At 42.9% G+C, this 22,641-nt stretch overlaps 4 protein-coding genes across 4 annotated transcripts; 2 read left to right on the top strand and 2 right to left on the bottom strand.

Moving 5' to 3' along the window:
• Positions 6,685–7,362, top strand: LOC107626788. Its single transcript, XM_016329688.1, has one exon. It carries the CDS (start codon positions 6,685–6,687, stop codon positions 7,360–7,362), a length of 678 nt encoding a protein of 225 aa, XP_016185174.1.
• LOC107626787 (putative F-box protein At1g67623) lies at positions 8,835–9,566 on the top strand. The gene has a single exon (XM_016329687.1). The coding sequence runs from the start codon at positions 8,835–8,837 to the stop codon at positions 9,564–9,566; it is 732 nt and encodes a 243-aa protein (XP_016185173.1).
• Positions 14,567–15,286, bottom strand: LOC107626786. The gene has a single exon (XM_016329686.1). The coding sequence runs from the start codon at positions 15,284–15,286 to the stop codon at positions 14,567–14,569; it is 720 nt and encodes a 239-aa protein (XP_016185172.1).
• LOC107626785 lies at positions 15,929–18,181 on the bottom strand. Its single transcript, XM_016329684.1, has 2 exons — positions 17,798–18,181; positions 15,929–16,291 (listed from the first exon to the last, which is right to left on the bottom strand). Exons 1-2 carry the CDS (start codon positions 18,179–18,181, stop codon positions 15,929–15,931), a joined length of 747 nt encoding a protein of 248 aa, XP_016185170.1.

Below are 22,641 nucleotides of genomic sequence, written 5' to 3'. Positions count from 1 at the left end.
TAGTGTTGTGTACCTAAGATTGGGGTGGATGTATTTATAGAATTGTTGTGGTACGATTACTATGTGATAACTGCTCTTTAGCGAGCTTGTTTAGAGAGATTTGCGGAGAGATTCCTGTGCCATCTGGGTTGGCACATAGTTATTTGATTGTATAGGATAAGTTCGTTAGGAGAGCAAAATACGTACTCTCCACGTACTCCTGCACATGTATATTTAGTTTTAACCAGATTGATTCTAATTTATAATTTTAGTTTTACCTGAGCCGAATTATAGCCAACGGACGGATCAGATATAATTATTTTATCATTAATTTCACTGTACCAAAGTAGTTAGTTGAACGTATTTACAAAGGAGTTCACAGGTCAATTTCCAAAAAAGAATTTCTTTCTTTAAAAGTTTAATCATGTATGCCATAGACTATGGGGTTGTTTAATTTACTATCCGAAAACAAAATTCTTGTTCTGTTTCATGTATAAATTCTCCTTGCTTTCAGATTTGATATTGACGTGTCAGTGTTTTTGCTTGAACAAAACATTAGATTCAGAATTCATGTTCGAAAAAAAAAAGGACAAAATAATGCTAAAAAAACCTTAGGCATAAGATTATTTTGTAAAGGTCCTTGATCAATACCAAACACAAACAGGCCAAGTAGCTAGTAAAGGTGAGTTTCAATTAAAATTCGGAAAAAATAGTAGGCTCCACATTTTATATGATCCGTAGGAGTGCTAATTTAGGAAAATAGTTAATAAAACTCAATTAATTTTAATCCGTAGGAGTGCTAGGGTAATTTTATATGATCATTAAGATAATAAAAGAAATTAATTTTTAGAAGTAATTAACTTTTATAATAAGATAATTCTGAGATATTGTTATGCTATATAATGATGAAATGAAATCATATTTTGCATTAAATAGTTCCAATGTACTATACTATTGCTATTAAACATAACATTTTGCCTTATTGGAGAAAAATGAACACATTATAGTATTGATATAAGTCTTTTCCTTTTTCGTAGCAGCAAAGAAGCTACCGGATTGACACTAAATAAGCCCAAAAGGATCAGGGTTTGAATAATAGAGATGCTATAGTTATGTGGGCTCCACACATTTTTATCTGTCTTTATGTAATTTACTCTTATTAAACATTATATTATCTATCTATCTATCTATCTATCTAATTAACTAAAATTAGATTTTCTCCCGACTAATGGAAGTGAGGTGTCGATTCCTCATTAATTCATTTTCTCGCCAAAATGAATGCACTATTTTCTCTTCTAAATTTATTTTATAAAAATATCTTTATTATAATTATACTATAATTAGCATTTAAATAATAATACATAATTATTATTAATAACCAATTTATATTTCTCTAAATAAATTTATTTTAGAAAAATATCTTTATTATAATTATATTACAATATTACAATTAATATTTAATGAATAATACATAATTATACTAATTTAAGAAAATATCTTTATTATCTATCTATTCTATTATCTTTATTCTTCTTTCCTTTTTTTTTTAATTTTATAAGTTGGAGTATAGTTAATCAAGACATCTAATAAAAGGCAGGAATATATAAAATTAGTACAAAATTATCATTTCAGTGACCAAATATAAAAGAGTTTCAGAACTTCAAAAGAAAATATTCAAGAGCTCCGACTGCACCGTCGCATTTGACCTTTTTCATCAGTATTGAACAACAATGAACATGAACATGCATGTGTCCTCAATATTTTACAACTTTTTACCTTTCTTACATGTTAGTCGGGGATGGATTTGGTGTGTCGAAATTCTTTGGCACACCAGTGCACATGATGTTTATGTTTGGCTGATCGGTGCACCATTTGAGGTTGGCCGTCGGATCTCTCTGCTTTTTTAATCCAATGGTAGAGATTACTCTTTCTCTTTCCTCCTATGATTGGTTAGTGGTTTAGGTGTGTCAGAGGGGTTAGTTTGCAAATTTCACTTTGTAGCTGGTTATTTTTGTTACAATAAAAAATTATTTGGGTTTATGTAGAATTAGTTTATCATGTTTTAAGAAATAAATTAATGGCTGTTAGTGATTCTGTTTAACGCTAAATCAGACATGATAGAGGAGGGCTGGGAGGGAAGGAAAAGCGCCGTGGACGTCGTTTGACGCATACAAGATAAGCTGCGATGGATACGTATCCGTCACTGACCCGTCAATGGAGTAATGGAGTTGCAGGAAGCTTTCTCCCGCGGAGTCACACTGCAGAGCTGCCTGCTCTCCGAAGTGCAGCCTCTGTCGCGACTCATTGGTTCGGAGGATGAAGATTTGCATAGTGTCCTCGCGGAGCTGGATTCGATCACCGTCGGATAACAATGAGTGATGTTTCGGATAGATCCATGGCTTTGCCGGAGACGTCCAACAAGGAAGGATCGAAGCGGCACGGGGATGGTAGGCGAGAGGATGACGAAGGAGAGGCCGATGGTGTTACGGGTCGGGCGGGTTAGGTTAGAACACAGTTGGTTGAACTTGGGTCAATCGTGATGGGCCTCTGGACTAATTTTTTTTCCTGAGATGCACATTTTTTCTGAAACCAATGCTGGGCTCAAGTGTTGGGCTATTAAAAGTGTTGTTAAAACTAGATAAATGGTCTAGTATGGTCCTTTTCACTGCACGAGTTGGTGCGGTGTCGAAAGAGGCAAAGAAAGGAAACGGTGAAGGGGGTGAAGAGGTGCGGTCTTTGTCGCCAGACAGGGCATAATCGAGTTTCCTACCACTTAAATCCCAACAGCAGAATGAACACACAAGAGGGTGCATCATACTTTGGTGGTGAGGGCGAAGGTGAAACTGGCACAAGGGAGGACTCGTCTGAGGAGGATGAGGTAAGACTTTGTCAACAAATTTGTTTAACTGTATGAATTGAAATTGCAAATTAGTGTAGAGAGCATCCATGGTGCTGTGTGAATTGGAATTGTAAAGTAATCTAAGGAACACTGATATTTTGAAAACTTCTTAGTTACACCGGTCATAAGATTGTATCATGTACAAAAAGATTTAAGTCTAGCAGTTGCAACACATCAACAATTAGAGCACAAAAATAGTTGTTGCCAAATCAGAAAAGGCAATCCAAAATAACATGGTTAGCTAGTTCATCAACCCAATTGGATTCATTCAAAATCAACAAATTGGACCAACAGCTCCACGTCCGGGTTGGTCCTAGAGATCTCAAAGACAGCCAGCTTCTCCACAGTTATGTTGCACTTGCGCAAGAAATCAGCCCACCCTCCGCCGATGGTGCCACAATTGCGGCTTCTATTGCCCCTGTATTTGGCGTAGTCCGCCCGGACGGAAATCTCCCCCGCTCTCAGAGTGACCATGACATCATCGCTGACGTCGTCTCCAAAGTGTGGCACATTTGGCTGGGCAAACCAAAAAACGAGAAGGAGATGTACTTAAAGTTAAAGGCATGTGTAACATGAATGCAACGTGCATGAAGCCAAGAAAATGAAAAGGAAACTATTGATGATGGCATTATGAACAGTTAGCATGCAATTGGGTGCTTGTTTCACAAAACATTGGATATTGAAAAACAGCATACGAGGCATTACCAACAAATTTGTGTAATTAATTTCAAGTCAACCACTGCTCTACCAGATAGCCAACCATTAAAAATTAAGCAATAGCACAACACAGAAGACGTGGACCACTAACGACGGCACAGAGGCCAACAAAATAAGGACCAGGAAAACAACAACACTTACTGTGGACCAGCTAGGCCGCCACATTACTTTCAATAGAGGGAACAGCAGGGGAACAAAACAGATAATGTGGACCCCAAATACTGCCAACGTAAAAGGTGTATATATAGTGGAGAGGGAAAACCATTACCAGGAAGTGGACATGCAACAGCCTTTCTGTGATGTGCATAATGAAGTAAGGGTGCTCGGACTGAAATGTCTGCTCCACCTCAGCTGCAGCTGCGCTCCTGGGAACATTGATGCACCCCGTTCGACGGCGGGGCTTTTGAGGAGCGCGTGGACGGTTCGTTGGGACCTGGGGGTGTGAGGTCGCCGGAGTCATCACCAGACGCAGCATACGTCCTCTCCACACCCGGTGCCTGAAATATGCGAACGCTGAAGTCGTCTCTGCCCTTGTGCTTGAACAGCAGAATGTTAAAGGGTTGTAGCTTGTAGTCATGATAAAACCTTTGCCATCCCCTCCCGAGAGTGATCTCTTTCAACCCCTTGGGGCTGCATGCAATCTTGTAAGTACGGTCTGACCCGTCGGCGACCGTGATGTAGATATGGTTGCTACCCTTGGGGAGGAGACCACTGGGTAATGGTAGACGCTGCAGATATGGGCATATCAAGACACAACGTAAGAGATAGAACAAAATGCAGAGAGGAGATTCAGAAATAATGGAAAGAACAGAAGAGCAAGCTTTAACCTACCATCGGTCGTGACGGCTCTCCTGCCGCTTTGATAACCCTAACGACGTCACCTTTCGCGTGTTCTTCGGCCATTTTCTCGTCCAGGCACCAACAGAGAAGAGGGGAATATTCTGAGTTAGGAGAACACCAACAGAGTAGGCAGCGTGTGAATCGAGCAGATATGAAGGGTGAATCCAATCTAATTAATTAATTTAGTCAGAGTTCCACCCCTTAGGATTGTGTGCCATCACCCTTCCATGAAGTCTTCTTCTACAAGCCAAAAAGTTTCGTGCCTCATGGGTCAGATGGGAATTTTTTTTTTTTTTTGTGCTTGTGTTAAGCGAGACTTTGGATTTTAAAACAATTTTGTCCTGGATCCGTCTCCATTAAAAGGCCATAACCAATCGTTACGCACAAAAAAACTCATGGAACCGTACATTGTGGGCATAAAGGAGGATATGAGTACGTAGTTGTTAGTGGGCTCAGGTTATTGCGTTGGCCTGGCCCATCAAAGCGTAAATCATCCCCTGGCGTTTAGTATGTTCCTTTTCACTGCACGAAAAAAAAAATCCTCACACGGCTGCGCAAGGAAGAGGAACACCAAGATAGTTATCGCATGTATAATAAGTTGTTGAACCGTTTAACAGCAATATTAATTTTCTGTATGATATTAATTGTCTGTATGATACGGTAAATGAAAAAAAATCCGAATGTTTATTCCGGTGTTGTAAAACTGATTTGCAAGGACATAACGCACCCGTAAATAGTTGCCAAAAATGTTCTGGGATCATGATTTGGAAACGTTAAATGCTAACGGCGCAATACGATTCCCTAATTTTGTTTAAACCGCTCAAACGACTTGTTTTATTTGGATGATTTATAGGCAGAGGGGCTGAGTTATCAGTAACTCCAAACAATTCACGATAAGTAGAGAACGAACCGATGAAAGTAGATATAATAATCGCTACAGACTTTTAACTAGCATTTCATAAGATCAAAAGGACGACCAAACAAACAAACTAGATAGATCATTCAGGGCTTCTGGCCTCGGCAAAAAACCAAAACAACATAAAGATATCACCCATGTGCACCGGGTCAAATACCTCCGTCACTGTGTTCAATCTGCACCGGTTGAATGCCTGCCTGGGGGCCAAAGATTTCTCCTTGGCCTCCAAAACATCGACGACCCTTTGAGCCAGGTCACGCCATTTTGAGCTTTCCGCCATCATCTCGTTTGCTTTGTCATACATTCGGCGAACGGTCGCTTCACAATGTTGCTGCTCCCTGCGCAACAACTTCTCCTCCCGACGGCGTGCCTTCTCCTCTTCCTCCAGTTGATCCTCCTTTTTCTTCAACTTGACCATTAAGTTCACCCTCTCGGACCCGGCCTCGAAGAGTTCATTTGAGATTTTTCGAAGCCTAGCCTCCCAAATTTCCTCCCTCCTGACAAGTTCGGCCTCAACGAGGTCACAATCCGCGGACTTCTCATATGTACGGACGATGTCGATCAAAGTGGAGATTGGGTGTTCTGTGAGGTCGACGGGACTAACGGCGTGGTCGGTGACGGTCTCCTTCGACGTTTTTTTGATAGTACACAGAGGAGAGAGCAGTGGATGGTGGCAGAAATAAGGAGGGGGATAAGGATAGACGGAGAGGTTAGAGAAGGAGTTACGGCAGAGAAGAACTGGGAAAGAAGCGATAGGAGAGATAGGGTTTGTCATTAAAGGGCACGTATACATATATAGTGTAAATTGGGAATCTGCTTCGAATACCTTTTTTTTTTTAGAAAATGAGTAATACTTCCTTTTTTTGGGAAAATAAATGATTTATATTTAAGGTAAAAGAAGAGATAACAAATTTAATGTAGTTTTAAATTTAAATTTAAAATTATTTTTCAGTGTTCAGGTTTTAAAATTACGTTTACGATGACTTCGATTCCCGTGCGAAACCCAAAAACGAAGTATCAGTTACAGTGGGCGTAAATGAAGGCGTACGTGGCACGGTACCTGACTTATCTGGTGAGCCATTTTGCAGTATATAAGTTCACTACCCAGCTTTCCTTCATCGTGTCTGGTGATCCATACTAACGACGGTCCTCCTGTAACCTTCCCCTTCCACCACCTATTCAATAAATTTAAATCAAATAGGATGAGATCTGGTGCAACTTCCGAGAAAGGCAGAATGGGAAAGAAGGCCGGATATGGGAGAAGGAAAGGGAAAGGGAAAGGGAAAGGGGTGCCCCCACGCGTCTGTCCGCTGACTCTTCTGCCTCGCGAAATATGGGAGAGAATTGCAGCAAGGGTTGCGTGGCCTCGATCGAAATATGGGAGAGAATTGCAGCAAGGGTTGCGTCGGCCTCGATCCAGGATCTGTTTAACATGCAGGCGACCTGCAAGGTGTTTTTGGACGCAGCCCGCTCATCTGCGGTGTACAAGGTGGCCTCCATGGCGGAGCTACCCGTCGCGTTCGGTTATGACGACAAGGACCATCCTGAGGATGGGTTCTTTTATAGAAGCGCGCGTACTGGAAATCCGGCCGCTATATTCCATGTAGGGATGAGAGAATTCTACTGGATGGGCCGACACGTCGCTGGGGTCGGCACCCTGCTTGAGGCCGCCGATGCGGGTGACGTCCAAGCCCGCTACATGTGTGCGATGCTGCTATTGACGCCAGGAGTTGGGGACGAGGCAGACGCTGGCAGGGCGGTTGAAATGTATGCCAACGTACTGGCTGCTGGAAAAATCGAATTGTGCAGAGACTTCTTCGGGCAGTTGTTCGCAAATCCGCTGATTGGGGTGCACCCGTCGTATCCAGGGAAGCCCGTCGTCTGCCGGTCAAGCGTTTGCCCGACCCGCGGGACCATGGGAGCCGCCAACAATTCCTCGAGTGTGTTGTGCGTCCACTGCCTTGCCGAGTTCGAGGTGTTACATTTCTTTAGTCTGTTTACTTTCAGATGAAGTTTCGTTGTAACTAAAGTTGAATGTATTTCATTGTTAATGATTCGGGTGTTTGAGTTAGGTGGCCTTGTAAATCCCCGCTTTCGTGGATCAGATAAGTGACATATTCGAACCGATGCATATCACCGTGTTTAAACATTTAAACGGTCACACGCATAACCTTCGATAGAAGCACTATTTCATAACTTCATTAGCTAATAGGACAAGCGGAATATAAAAAAAAAACAAACACACCAGAACAGTTCAATATTAGCGTTGTGCCTAAACAGTACAATACTAGTCCTAAACATACATTGCCGGGGAGGGGAGGGGTCGGTTTACGGTGTCTCCATCCCGTTGTTGCACTGACCCCTAAGACCCGGGACTTCACCTGTCCAGCAAAACGTTGGCCAGCTGCCGTATGATTTCTGCCAGTTGAGTCCTGAGTTCCTGTCTCTCTCTCTCCATCTGGGATATACGGTACTCGATCGACGCAACAGCCCATTGTATGTCCTCAATCGATTGGCTGGCTGCAAGTAATGTAACTTTGTTAGCAACGTATTGATACCGACGCAGGTGACTACACGTGGGGTGTCGCAAGAACACATTTTTCGCTTACCCGATGCACCTGGTTCTACCGCGGGACTATTTCTCACCGTCGTATCATGCCGTTCACCTTGAACGACGAATCGATTGCACTCATACGGTGGCGGGAGCTCGCTGCCCAGACCCGGAATAGGCGGAGTCGTCGTCACCGTCGAATCGTGCCGTCCGCCGCGAACGAGTCGAGTGAACCCTGACGACGGCGGGAGCTCGCTGCCCATCTCCGTAACAGGCGATGCATTCACCTGGAAGTAGTCGTTCCAGGCGTTCACAGCCTCTTGGTAACACCGGTAACGAAGAAGCAGGTTCCGTGGAAATCCATCCACCTGAGCCGCTGCCGTCTCGCTGTCGGGGTATATTCCGGGTATCCTCCCTCTAAAGACGACGTACCAGATACCTTCTGTGCGCATTGCCATGAGACTGTTAGAGGAGATCTGGTACACCCTTAAGAGGGAGAGGTGGTTAGGGTTGATGGTAGAATATACAGTTTATGGGTTTTTCTCTCACCTGGAGGCTAAGAAATGGAAGAGTCAACAAATAAAGCAACTAGGCGAATAGTGGTGTACTTGCACCAGCAAAGAACAACTAAATAACATTTGTCTTATTCACCAATATTAAGGCTCCTTTAAATTCCTTCATTCTTGAGAATATTAGCCCCACCTAGGAAATGGAAATCCAGTTAATTACGATAAATGCTTCTTTAATCAATATAATTATTATACTATATGAACGCATCGGTAAACGAAAACATATAGGGAAACGTATGCGGTACTGAACCACGGGCAACCCCCCTCCCGCTATACCCCAACGGCAGTATATTAAAAGCAAAATGCCTCAAGGGCATCTACAAATTCATCCATCCTCCTTTTGTAATCTCCAATAATCCATCCATGAAGTCCCTCCAAATGGCCGGAAGTTCCCAAAAGGATAAAACGAAACTGGACGTATTCATTCAGCACGAGTGTCTGGCGAATCTTCTTCCGCTCGAAATATGGTCGATTATAGCCCTGATGGTTGCATCGAATTCGATTGAGGATCTGTTCAACATGCAGGCGACTTGCAGGTTATTTGCATCTGCATGCAATTCCGATGCCGTGTACAGGCATGCCTTGGTGTCGGTGTTGCCGATCGCTTGCTTCCTGGACTACTCTGGGACGCCTGCAATGACCTTTCTGCGTCGATGCGCCAGAGCGCGGAATCCGGCCGCTATGCTCCGCGTTAGGATGTCTCATTTATTCTGGTGTGGCCATCGCAGAGGTGGCATACGGACCCTGACCGAGGCAGCAGAGTTGGGTGATGTGGAGGCCTGCTACATCTCTGCAATGCTGCTTCTGTCGCTTGGTGACAAAACAGATGATGAGATCCGCCGTGGATTCGAATTTTTTTGCGTGGTTCGTGAGTCCGGTGCAGTCAAAAGGTGCAGGGAGGTCTTTACGCAGATGTTCGCCGGCCCGTGGTCCGATATACCCCCGGCGGACCCAAAAGAGCCCGTGTCATGCCGTTCTGGTAGTTTCCGTACCCGTGGGACCATTGGTGATGAGAGCGATTTGTCCAGTGTGGCGTGTGTGCAATGCCTGGCCGAGTACGAGGTGCGGAAGTGCTTGGGGACTTATTGCGTTTAAGTAGTTTTGTAAACCCCACGATGGAGATGCCGATCATGCTAATTGCTATGCGTACTGATGGTGTATTTTATTTTATTTTTGTAAATTTTTTTTATGCTAAAGTACAGTCTTTTCGATCAATTATCATGTGGAGTACACAGACGACGTAATTAATGCATATCTTGGCCATAACTTAGTCTGAATAATTCTTTCTTCTTGACTGGGATATGATCTGGACCTTGCACAATTGAATTGACGTTTGAATGGACAAAAGACTGTTTAGTCAATCAACCTTTTACACCATTGGAAGGTTTTTTTCTGGGGCTAGGTATTTAGACGGCGACAGTGAATTTATGCAAAACTGGTAACTTGGATAGGCAATAGGGAGTGACACCGTGACCGAAAGGAGTCATGTAAAAAATGGGTACGGGATAAATTTTTTATGAGCAATGATGATAATTGACGATGGTGTATAAAATCTGTACAGAGGTTGAACAATGATCATGCGGGTATGCTCAACTTGAACCACGTGTTTGTATTCGCATAATATAACAGTCCTTTAATGAACAAAATTTGCTTCAATGTTTTAAAGAGTTTTTTACTATGTAATTGCACTAAATGTATGTTTAGGGTTTTTTATACAACACGACAGAGAACTAATTTGAATTTTGTTTCGATAAATGGCTTCGTATTTTTTGTTCGTCCAAGCAATCTATTTTAAAAGAAGTGTTTCCTAGGATATAAAAAAAGGACACAGAGATTAAAGTATGCATAATTATATTATCAGGGTTTAAGTTCCACTGCAGAAGATCAAATGGGCGACAGAACAAACATAGGAAATAAAAGGATCATACAGGCCTCGACGGAGAACATGACATTCAGATATCTTGCATGTGCAGCAGGTCAAATTACTCCGGCCCCGTCTTCATTTTTACCGGCTGGATGACGACCCCGACGGAGCAAAAAGTTATGTTTTTCCTCCAAAACGTTGATCCTGCGTTCCAGGTCCCGCCACGGTAGAGCCTCCACCTGTTCCCGTTCACGGCGCTTGGCAACTTCTGCCTTTAATTCCTTTTCTATGACATCCAACTGGTGAAGGAGCAAATCATTTTTTCGCTGCTCTATTTTCAAATCCCTTTTAAGCCGTTGCCTTTGTTGTACCTCTTCATCCAGTTCATCCTTCTTTGCCTCGAAAATGAACTTGGCGGCCATCATCTCCACCTTCGCCTGCCTCAGTTCTGCGCCGGTCGTTACGAGTGCAGCCTTCAACCTCTCCTCCCTCCTGACCAGTGCGGCTTCAACGAGGTCATAATCTGCGAACTTTTCATCTACGCGGATGATGTCGATAAGTGCGTCGATCGAGAGATCCGCTAGGTCGTCTGGACTAATGGCGTGGTCGGTGACGGGTTCCTCCGACATTTTCTTGGGGGAAGAGGACGACATATGGCAGTAATAACGGAGAAGGGTGGACAGAGAGTTGAGAGGAGGAGTTACGACATGGAAGAAGTGAAGAATGGTTGGTACTTAGTACGGTTAGGGTTTGTCAATAACAGCCACGTATATTTATATTTATATATTATATTATGATGTAGGAAAAAAGTTGTTTGGTATCTTTTTTCCCGTAACTAATGTGTCCACATGTCAATAATGGGGCTTTATTTTCAGTAAAATAAAACATTAAATTAAATTACTTCGATGGATAAAAAAAGAAAGAAAACATAACATTTATTCAGCGAGTAATTAAGGTGGGCAACTAAAGCTGACATAAATATAACACGAATTTCGAATAGTGAACATTAAATTCTTGCGTTGTAAAATGAGTATTTCGTTCCTCCCCTGCTTATTAATTATCTTGTCTTTTCTATAACAATCGGTAAAGAAACGTACCACGCACTGAACCATTTTTTAAAAAATTCTAAAGATATAATAATAGCACAGAACGTTTCTTTAGTTGCCATGTGTCGTTTTGTTATTTTCCATAATCCCTGGCCCAAGTTGATTGCAAAATGGCTGGAGGTCCCGTGAAGATCTTAGTTAGTTTGACTTGGTAAAGGTTGATGGTGTAAATTGGTTTAGGGGTTTTCCCTCGCCTGGATGCTCAGAAGTGGAAAAGTAGAGGTGTACTGTCACGCGGACCCCACGTTCAGGATTAAGCGTGTACTTCAAGCCGAAGTAATCCAGAAGCAGGTGTGTAGGGATACCAGAGTCAGGGGTAGAGGTAGGTGTACTGCGTCCCACTTAGATAGAAAGAAAAAAGATTTGTTCTGTCAATCAACATGTTACATTGAATCCAAATAAATGGAAATAAAAAATTTTTCCTTTAATTCGAAGGTGATCTTTCACGGTTTTTTAATTGTTTCATCTGATGCTTCTCGATATTTAACCATTATCGATGAGCTTCATTAAAATTGCAAACAACAAAAATGTCTTTCACGTTTCCCATTTCCCATTTCCAAATATCGAGGCAAACATGAAAACGAGACTGCCCACCGCCGTTTGGCAGCCCAAGAAAGACACTTCTTCTTATACGTATATATAAATATGGGTATAAGTACATATATTAAATGTATTAATTATCCGGTATTATCCATAACGTTGGCCAACGAAACGACTGACGCGCTGAGTCGTAATAATTAATTATTGTCAGTATATAAAATAGGTATAATATATTATATACATATATATTTATAGATAAATTAACTTTTATATACATATATATTAACGTTTTGGAAATTGGTATTATCGCGATAAGTTAATAATTTCCGATTATCCTTCAACAACCACCCTCCTGCCTCTGTCGAGCCCTTGCAAATGGCTGGATCTTCCAAGACAAACAGAAAGGAAGGGAACGTGCGCGTCGAGCATGAATGTCCGCTGAATCTTCTTACTCGCGATATATGGGTGAAGATTGCCACTAAGGTTGCATCGAATTCGATTCATGATCTGTTCAACATGCAGGCGAGCTGCAAAGTTTTTCTGGATGCAGCGAGTTCCGAAGCTGTGTACCAACACGTGACGATGCGTGTTATACCGTTAGTGTCCTTTTTATTTTACCTTGACCGGCCGGAGAGGAGGTTCATCGATCGCTGCGTTGAGGCAGGAAATGCGGATGCTATACTCCGACAGGGGTTGACGGAGTATTTCTGGATTGCCGGCCGTGGCATTGGGATGGAACTGCTTTCTAGGGCCTGGACGGAGGGCTGCGTCGAAGCAGGTTACCTGTATGCCATGTTGCTACTGTGTGATCACGGGAAAGAAAAAGAAATGCAAAGGGGTGTTGAAATGTTAGAGTCTGTCCGTACTTTCAGAGACGTCGAAAGCTGTAGGTAGTTCTTCGCGGACATTTTCTGGGAGCGCTGGGTTAACGAGAGGCCATCGGATCCGGGAGATGCCGTGGCTTGTCGGTCCACCACTTGCACTACCCGCGGCAACATGGCTTGTGTGAATGATGTGTCCCATGTCTCGTGTGTGCACTGCCTGGCGGATTACGAGGTCAGGGTTTTCCTAGGGATGTTTAGATTTTAGTGAACGTGGTTGTTTATCAACGCTTGTCAATCTGCCCCCGAATGAATTGTTGTGGGGTTAGCGTTATGCAATCCGCCAAAACAATTACTAGCAACTGGCAAATTGTTAAGAATCTATTTCCTGGTTGAAAAAATGGTATTTTGATCCAATAAATTAACATAATTACGTCGCATTGTTGTTCACGAATTACTAATTAGCTTCACCCGAAAATAGAAAAAAAAAGGGTAACCACAAATGCTGCGGAAATTAGATGTGATTAAGAAAACCAAGTTTCGCGTAGGGGTTACAGAACATCAAAAGAACAGCTAAAGAAACAAAGCAAATAAATATTTGCAAATAGATTCCGTAGGTCATATATCCCCGACATCGTCTCCATTCTGCCCGGCGGTTTCCTGATAGTTTGAGCCGTGTGCCGTTGCCGGAGCTTGACCATACAATTGGCGGACCAATAACCCTAGCTTGATCTCCACAGCCTCGAGCCTGCCTTCCATTTCACGCCACGGTGCCATCTGTTGCTGTTCCCTTTGACGAAGATCGGAAACTTCCATTTTCAACGCGTTTGCTTTGTCTTCGAGTTCGCGAATGGTGGTTTGATGTTGTTCCACCTCCGTGCGCAACTTCTTTTCTAACCGGCGGCATTCATCCAGTTCATGCTTCCTTACACGATCCCTGACTTTCGCCGTGATTGCCTCCATCCTCGCCGTCCTTGCTTGGTCTTGTGTACTTTGAAGATTATCACTTAAAAACCTCATCCTCCGTTGGAGGGTGTCGATCAGATCTGCGGTCGGAGGTTCCTCGAGGTCGCCGGGACTAATGGCGTGGTCGTTGAGGGATTCCTGCAACATTTTCTCGGATGAAGACGGGGAGGTCTGCTAGACGACGAAAGCCCTTCAAGCAATGATTTTTTCTCCCGGCAGAGAGGTTAGAGATAAAGGTAAGTATAATAGGAACTGACGAATGGTTATGACTTGTGACGGACTTGTGCATTGATATACATTAATCAAAATCAAAATTTAAGTTACGAATAAATAAATTAATACATTTTAATGTGGTTAATTAATGTACGTCTGCTATTCCTTGAAAAGTGAAGATAATAATGCCCCTGGTGGTTTTCTCGATAAGGAAAGGGAAGAAAAACCCTGGGGAATCGTGTGCTGCATCGCTTGCGCAGAATTTGCAATAAATGCAAATCTTCGTAATTTGACGTTAGATTAGACACGACGGGCTGAAGGGCTATAGACTGCTATGAATAACGTGGCAGACGGGACTGGCGGTGAGTTTATTAAAAAAATGATTACTTGGCTAGCCAATGGGGAGTCACCGAATGGGAGGTCAGTAACGGAAACAATTGTATTTTCCATAAATAAAATTTTGTATACGAAACAGAAAACACATAAATAAAACGAGTCATCCAGCGGCAAAAATCATTACATACTACATAATACATATATTAGATAGGATAACCAAAAAAATATTGAGAACACAATCCTATCCTATTAGTCAAAGAGGTGGACAAACAGGATCAACTCATAATCTGCCCGACAATGCACGCACGGAATATGAGCAGCACCTCCATTACCGTCGTTTACGTCCCACCCTCTACCATAGCGTTGATGGCGGTAAATAGCACCCATGTTTCCACGACATGGACATGCATGCGAAGAACAGACTAAATTCTCTGCGTTTAGCATTGGCAGGCGACGCAGGTGTGTCCACGTCCCCTGGATAACGCCGCGGAACACCAATTTGCAGATTGTTAAGGCACCAGCCGCCTCAAGCACACGAAATATTTGTAAGCCCTTGTTCTTTGACTCGAAGTCATCGCGTAGCATCAGTATCATCGACACCGTGTACTGTGCTACCGAATGGCCCTGGGCTGCGACAACGTGCATCGTTTTCATCCCCGCAAGACGACTCCCGCCGAGGAAAAGGTCAGACACAGCAGACCGAAACATAACTTCCAGGTTCCCGCTCTGCCTGCATCGCGCTAAGAAGTTTCTTCCCACCTGGTGCATGGGACTCAAACTCCACCACCGTTGGTCCCAAATTGGAATCGAGGCGAATCGGTAAACGATATCCTCCTCCCTTGTGTTGCGTGCAGCGGTGCACGACATCCTGAGACTGCACAAGTCCCTGACGGACTGTGCTGCGGTCCTCCCGGCAATTAAGGTCCAAACATCGTGGGGGAGGTTGGCGGGGCCTGTCGGACGATACATCTCCTTTTCTTGTATTGAATGCATGAGACAATTGATGAATGGGCCGTTATGTGTAAGCAGTGGACAACACAAAGGCTCCAAGCAGTTATCGCAAAGGCTGTTGTTTACGGTGTCCGACTGTCCGTCTTTATAGTCACCCGGTGCCGTTTGCGATCGAATCCCATCGGTTGTGTACCGTGCTTCTACACCAACTCAGCCACACTCACATCGATTAGGGAGCCTGCCGCTTCATTCCCATCGCCTCGCACACGGCTTCCTTAGCAAACACGTCCCTTGTATTCAGAGTTCTTTTTGTTGATTTTTTTTTAAACTTTCCGGTCATTAACTTTATGACTTTCGTTTTGTCCATTTTGTCGCTTGGGGATTCCCAATTTATTTTTTTTCTCTATATGTTTTGTAGTACCCTGTCAATATATCCCATAATAAGTATCGGTTTAACCAAAGAACAGTTTGCCTGTTATCCGTAGGGATTTATAAACGAGTAATCGGGTAGATAATATAAATCTGTCAAATTCTTACATCATGGATATATAAAAAACAAACCATTCATTAAACAATATGTCAATACTAAACCTAATATTATGCGTCAATACTAAGCCAAAATATTATACGTCAATACTAAACCTAATATGCATGACAATCCTAAACCCTAGGAATGTCTACGTATCGTTCCACCTCGTAGTCGGCGCGACAGCGAATGTACCGAATATGGTCGGCGCCTCCGACACCGTAGACGGAGCCCCGCTCTGCCGCCCTCCGGCGGTAGTCATAGAGAAGACCCATATGGCCTCGGGTCATGCATCTGGTCGAGTCACAGACCGTATGTTCTTCTCCCCTTTTCGGCATATGGACTTCATCCGGCCAAGAAATTATGAGGACCACGAAGCAACTCGAGTAACATGCGGGGAGTAAGTCACCCGCTTCGAGCGTGCAAAATAGTTCCAAACCTTCTTTTTTGGCCTCGCAGTCGTCCATTCGGATGAGCAACTCCATTGAAAGTGCGTACTGACGATTGGATTTTTGACGGTTTAGAATTTCACAAATGAAATCTCGTTGCAAGTATAGTTTCTAAACCAATCACTAATCCTTTCATACAAAAAGTTGTTTGTCACTAGTACAAACCCCTAAAATTTATAAACCGAAGTATTGGACCTCGGGTCGTTCTCCCTAGGAATTACAATAAAGTGTCTTGTTATTGGTTATGAGTTATTTTGGGGTTTTGGATAAGAAGCATGAAAAGTAAATGGCAATGAAAATAAACTAAAAACTATAAAAGTCTCTTGGAAAGGTGTGAGAACTAGAAGTCCTATCCTAGTTATCCTTTTCAATTGTGATGAGAATTGTTCATTGCTACCACTTAGTTAACTCTTACTAATTAAAGGAAAGTCAAGTGGATGAATTGACTTGAGCCACAAGTCCTAGCCAACTCCCAAGGAAAGACTAGCTTTAGTGCACTCCAAACCAATTAGCAATTTCTCCAATTATCAATCAACAAAGGAATTAGATAACTCAAGTGTCACTAATTACTCTACCTAGGCCAAGAGGAGCAAAATCTATACTAAAATCCAACCAAGCATTTCATCAAACACTTGGAAGGCACAAAAGAAAAGTATAGTCAATCACAACAAGAATGAATTCTAACTACAATTGAATACAAAGGATCAACAACAACAACCAAGAAAATCACAATTATCATGAATTACCTCAAATTGCATTATTAAAAGGAAATAAAGAGAACAAGAGTATCTCGATTACAAAATCTAGAAACAAAATAAGAGAAATTACAACAAGAGAATAGGGAGAGAGAGAAGAACCAAAGTGTATCAATCATCAATTGAAGGTAGAAGTAGAAGGAGACTTGAATTAAACCTAGAACTATGAGATCCTAATCTAACCCTAATTCCTAATCCTAATTCTAGAGAGAAGAGAGAGCTTCTCTCTCTAAAACTCTAAACTAAAAGTGATTATTGGTCCAAAAGTGATGATAATAATGATCATGATGCCTTCCCCTTAATCCTTCATCCTTTTATTCCTTTCCCTTAGCAATTTGGCGCCAAAAATGGGTTCAGAAACCCTCTCAAATCGCCAGGCACGTGTTGCATTTAATGAGGTCATGTGCCATCATCGACGCGTGCGCACACGGTACGCGTGCGCACACGGTACGCGTGCGCGTCCCTGGCTAATTCTGTGATGTGCGCGCGAGCGCCTTGTGCGCGTGCGCGTGCATGGCTGACTTTGCTTCTTTGACTTTTTATGTTTCTCTCCACTTGTATGCTTCCTTCCTTGCTTCCTTTGATCCATGCCTAGCCTATTTCAGTCCTGGAGTTACTAGCAAACACATCAAGGCATCTTATGGAATCAAAGAAGAACTAGAATTCATCAAAATAAGGCTTAAAGAGCATGTTTTTACACTTAAGCACAAATATGGGAGAGATAACAAAATCATGCTAATTCCTAGGCTAAATGTGACAAAAGGTTATCAAAATACTCTAAATTCAATGCAAAACAAACCGTCAAATTGGGGTTTGTCACGTACTTGGCAGCGTCCACCCCATTGCTTGCTGCATTCTGCAGCATTTCCCATCCGATGGCGTGGTTACGTCGTATGTAGAGCTCCCGCAGCGCCTCCCGAAACAGAAGCTCCGGGTGACCAATCTCAATGCACCTCTCAAAAAATCTTCGCCCTACAGGGTCCCGTATCCACAACCAATTCATCTCATGCGGGGGTGGTATGGCAACCATCCTGAGCACAGTATCCCCGTCGCCTACATCACGCGCAACGCAACACGTCATACGGAACCTGCACAGGTCCACAATGGAGTTCGTCACGACTTTAATGGCTATGGCTAACCAAACGTCGCGGGGTAGTTCGAAGGCGGTAGACAAACGCTCCATTGTAACTTCACGTTGGACGAGAGACTGGCAGTGTATATGCTTAAGACGGTGTTATCCAGTGGTGTTGAGAATAGGCATGCTAGTATATTTATGGTTGAGGATCGCCCTTTGGAATCTAGTTCCCTCAGACTTAATCGACGCATCTTTTGCTTGGCGAAATCCATTATCGTTTTTCCAAAAAAAAATAAAATAAAATAAAAAAACCTTCTATGCCCTTGCGTTGTCAACAGAAATAACATTATTAATTGAGGGCATTTATTAGATTTGTTGTTACGCGCCGGTGCAGATTTACTCGATGGTTAGGAGGGTTAAAATAAAATCTAATTAAAATATATTTTAACTAATCGTCATCGCATTCATTCATATGTATATATATAATTAACGAAGATTAGTCTTGGAAACTTCAACAGACATCCATGCAGGAAATACCAAACATGAAAGGAAAGGCCGTAAACACACAAAGTCTTAATTTGCGAGTATGATGAACTTAAATTGGCACGCATGCTCGCAGTGAACCCAAATAAAAAACTAGAGAAGGAAGCAACCTAATACTAACTTGGCCATGGGGACATAGGCGTCATAGCTGGCTGAACCATGTATCCTACGCAGTACCAGGCGGTCGACTCAGGTGTTCTTCTTTGATTTCGTCCGCCATAACTCTGCCTTGCTCAATACACGATCCCTGAGTTTGTTGAATGGTGTGCTGGTCAGGTTCACCGCAGTTGTCGCCCTGATCTCGTTCTCCCGTAACTGCAAACGGTAAACGATCGGATTTAATGTGTCCCTATGATATAATAGTCGTAATCTACGTTTTTATTTGAGCATACTTACAATCCCGTCCATGATCGGGTTGAATTTCTCCCCCATGTTGAGCCACCCAATGACCCATATCCCGGAGTTCATGCTAAATGTTGGTCGGACGAATAGACAGTAACCATCAGTATGTATTCCGGAAAAAAAAAATGCTTCACTCTCATACATGCATGTTTCACTTTGTGATAACGTACCTCTGCCCATAATTTGGTATCCCTACGGGGCTCTTTATCTGGAAATCTCTGAAGTTGCTTGGTAAGTTCATTAAGTGCTTCTCGTAAACTGCCTGTGTCACATTGTATAAGACCCTTGCCTGCACGAACCGCGAAACATGGGTCAGAAGGCTATTATGCACGTCATGTTCCATGCTATGCCAAATTAAATTAAAGACTACAATCAAAATGGTTGCATGGTATGCCAAATTAAAGTAAAGACGAAAATCAAAGTTGTCTGGTAACCGTTTTCCAGAGCCGGTCTTCCCGGTAAGGCGTCTCGAACTGGTTCGGCGATGAATCGAGGTTGTAAATTGCCCGGTCTTTGAAAGACACGAGCATCAGAAACCAATGGCCCAAGGCGTCCTGCATGGGGACATAAATCTGCACAAAATAAAAATGTATAGTTAATCCACTTAAGACACTTGTTCGTGGTTTAGGTTTCGATTAACAAATGGTACTCCGTCAACAGACAAATTCAAGGAATCGGGATGGCCTCATCCATTTCTCCATGTAACGATTGAGCATTAGCTCCGTCGTCTCCCCGTTCAGAATATCATCCTACAAAGACAACATTGACGAATAAAATAAGTCGTGTTCTATAAGTATCAGAGCGCGAACGACTGTTAATGAGCGTTAATGGCGCAATGATTCATTTCGAGTACCAACAGTAGATAGAGTTAAGTTACCGAGACACACGGCGGAAGGCACCAGTACGATGGGGATGTGGCAAGGATCTCAGCACCGGTCATTGTCATGGCAACCATATGTATGATCTGGTAACAAATAGCAGCAAAAAAAAAACCCGATGAAGTATCGCGGTACGTTATGCGTGTTGTTTCACCTATTTAACGCGCGTATGTTTCTCATGTACCAAAAAAAATAAAAAAACGCAAAATTTTCGAAGAAGGGAACCCATTTTTGGAGACTCAAAAACTCCCGCCAGTAAAGAACCGGAAACCATCAAAGAAATCACAGGCGAGGTATGACAATGCCGACAATCGCTGATTGCCGCTTCTTCAGATTCATAATCCCCAACACGGAGAATCAATTTGTAAGTTTTCAGTTGTTTTTGTTCTACTACTCTATCCCCAGGCCCCGCATGCAAGCCCACATCAATATCGATTTCTTACTCGTGCAGAGAATGCCGGCGCCCTTCTCCAACGCTGCCCGGGAGAACATGAGCAACCCCGTCGAGATAAGCACCACAAATGGTCAGTCGTGGAGCATCTACTGGATTGTCGAGGAGGAGCATCCGCATCGAATCGTCTTCACCGGAGGGTGGCGAGCCTTTTACGAACACTACCATCTTCGAATCGATAACACAATGCTATTTTCGTATCACCAACCAAAGTTTTTCTACGTCGCCATCCATGACGCAAGATACTGCGAGATCAACTATGGAAGGTAACAAGATTATTCTAGCGGGTTTTCTGTATGCACTCGGCTAAGTCGTTTGTTTTATGCTGTTTTACGTTGTACTAGAAACTTGCGTAACGGAAGTCTTCCAGCAATCCCCGCACATGGCAACTATACAGTCCAGTTCTTCGCGATAATCCCAGTGAACGACCCTGATACACTGGTATAGACGCCAATTTCAATTCCTTTACTACCTGCAATCATCGATCCATCCATGTGTGACACATTGTAAACCTTTTTTTTTCCACCGTCTGCTACAGATGCTCCCGCTACGGTTCTCGCGGGATTATGGCCGGTCCCTACCGCGACCCCTGACCCTAACCACACCTACAGGACATCATCATCGCGTGGCCTGGAATATGGAACCTAATGGAAGGATCGTGCTTCATGGAGGATGGGACGCTGTCCGGGAACACTACGGCCTAAAGGATCAGTGGCTGGTGCTGTTCCGTTATCACGAAGCTCAAAACACCATGTATGTCATGTTCTTCAACGGTCATACAATGGAAATCAACTACTTGGCCCATGCCAAGCCGGGGACGGACTCCACTTGTATAAGCTACCCGACGGCCCCCAAGTCAAGGCACATAGCCGATGGGTTCAGATCGACCAATCCCTTTTTTGTTAGTCCAATCGTGCACAGACTGGCAACCCGTTTTCTCGTAAGTCTCTCGACAGTTATTTTTAAAGGCAACTATTTCCGGTGCTATTGTTCTATTCAAATATTTTGTTGCTCTCACCATAAAAAATATGTCCTCGTTTCCAGCCGAATGTCCCCCCTTTGCCGGGAGTATACGAGGATAGCCCAATTTCGATTACCAACGAGAGGGGCGCGTGGACCGTTCAGTATACGCACTATGTCGGGAGGACGACCAGATGTTTTGGAATGGGCTGGTGTGCCTTAGCAACAGCATGTCAACTAAGACACGGCCATGTGTGTGTCTTCGAGCGGCTGGCACCGCAGGACTACCGGCTGCATATATATTGAGAACTCCTGTATCCTAAACCCCCCCTCCAGACGCCGCCCCCCAACCCAATCAAAGTAACTCGATCGGTCCATGATGTTTTCTTGCCTCAGTTTGTCAAATACAATGATGCAACCTGCATGTCCATACATCTGTATCTTTAATCTACATTATATTTCCAAGCATACAATTCTACCTTGCCCTCATTAACTTATGCTTTAGATGATAAACACGATAATCGTTTCTGTTGTTAATGTGTGCATAGCATTGCAAATAGACTGATCTCCCAATATTAGAAATGTATGTCAATTAGTGCCTGTGAAGTTTGAATGTAATTTTATGATGTGAAGCTTGAATGTAATTCGATTCACTTCACCTACGTTTTGTGTGTTTGAATTTTGAAACTTCACACTGATTTGTTAATACCCTAAAAATGAGAATTAGTAGTGGTTGTTTATTGATTCAGATTTCTTGCCGTGCTTCATTTAGTATTGATTCAGATTTGTTGTCGTGCTTCATTTAGTGCATTTTATTCATCACGTCCGGTGTTTTAAGCGTGTGTTTTAAATTACATCCAGAAGCCATGTTCCCTTACAAAGAATTTCAAAACCGCGATTGAACCACATGCATTTTCCAACTAGCACACAAGGTAGTACAAGACGTAACTACTTCCGAATGTCTGCTGCAAAGAGGCGGACGAAGGGAGTTTTTTTAGGAGACGTCCATCTGAATATCCACTGAACGTTACAACCAAAATATCCACATAAACGTTACATACAAAATATTCACTTACCATACATACAAAATATCAACTACATATAGAATCGCTATAAAGATGCCCCTAACTAACATGTCCAGTTCAACAAAAGGGTCGACAACGAGCGATTAATAATACATCAGGTTTGACAATGGATTTGCAGCTATTCGCATGACACAACTTAACACCTCAACTTCTTCAATCCCGATTAAAACCTGTTCTATCTAGAGCACAACCACATACCAACGAAAGCCAACATAGCAAAAACTTATTTTAACGTCGACGACATATAGA

This window comes from Arachis ipaensis, chromosome B02, assembly GCF_000816755.2.
Source record: "Arachis ipaensis cultivar K30076 chromosome B02, Araip1.1, whole genome shotgun sequence".
NCBI classification, from domain to species: Eukaryota; Viridiplantae; Streptophyta; class Magnoliopsida; order Fabales; family Fabaceae; genus Arachis; species Arachis ipaensis.
Note: the sequence above shows the minus strand (reverse complement) of the source record. Positions and strands in the feature narration are given on the sequence as shown.

What these genes read in the sequence shown, in the direction of transcription:
- LOC107626788 (XM_016329688.1), top strand. Translation starts at nt 6,685, where the DNA reads ATGGGAGAGAATTGCAGCAAGGGTTGCGTGGCCTCGATCGAAATATGG.
- LOC107626787 (XM_016329687.1), top strand. Translation starts at nt 8,835, where the DNA reads ATGAAGTCCCTCCAAATGGCCGGAAGTTCCCAAAAGGATAAAACGAAA.
- LOC107626786 (XM_016329686.1), bottom strand. Translation starts at nt 15,286, where the DNA reads ATGTATCGTCCGACAGGCCCCGCCAACCTCCCCCACGATGTTTGGACC.
- LOC107626785 (XM_016329684.1), bottom strand. Translation starts at nt 18,181, where the DNA reads ATGGAGCGTTTGTCTACCGCCTTCGAACTACCCCGCGACGTTTGGTTA. An exon ending in TGACAAACCCCAATTTGACG is followed by an intron (nt 16,292 to 17,797) that starts GTTTGTTTTGCA and finishes TCCAATCGTCAG; the next exon opens with TACGCACTTTCAATGGAGTT.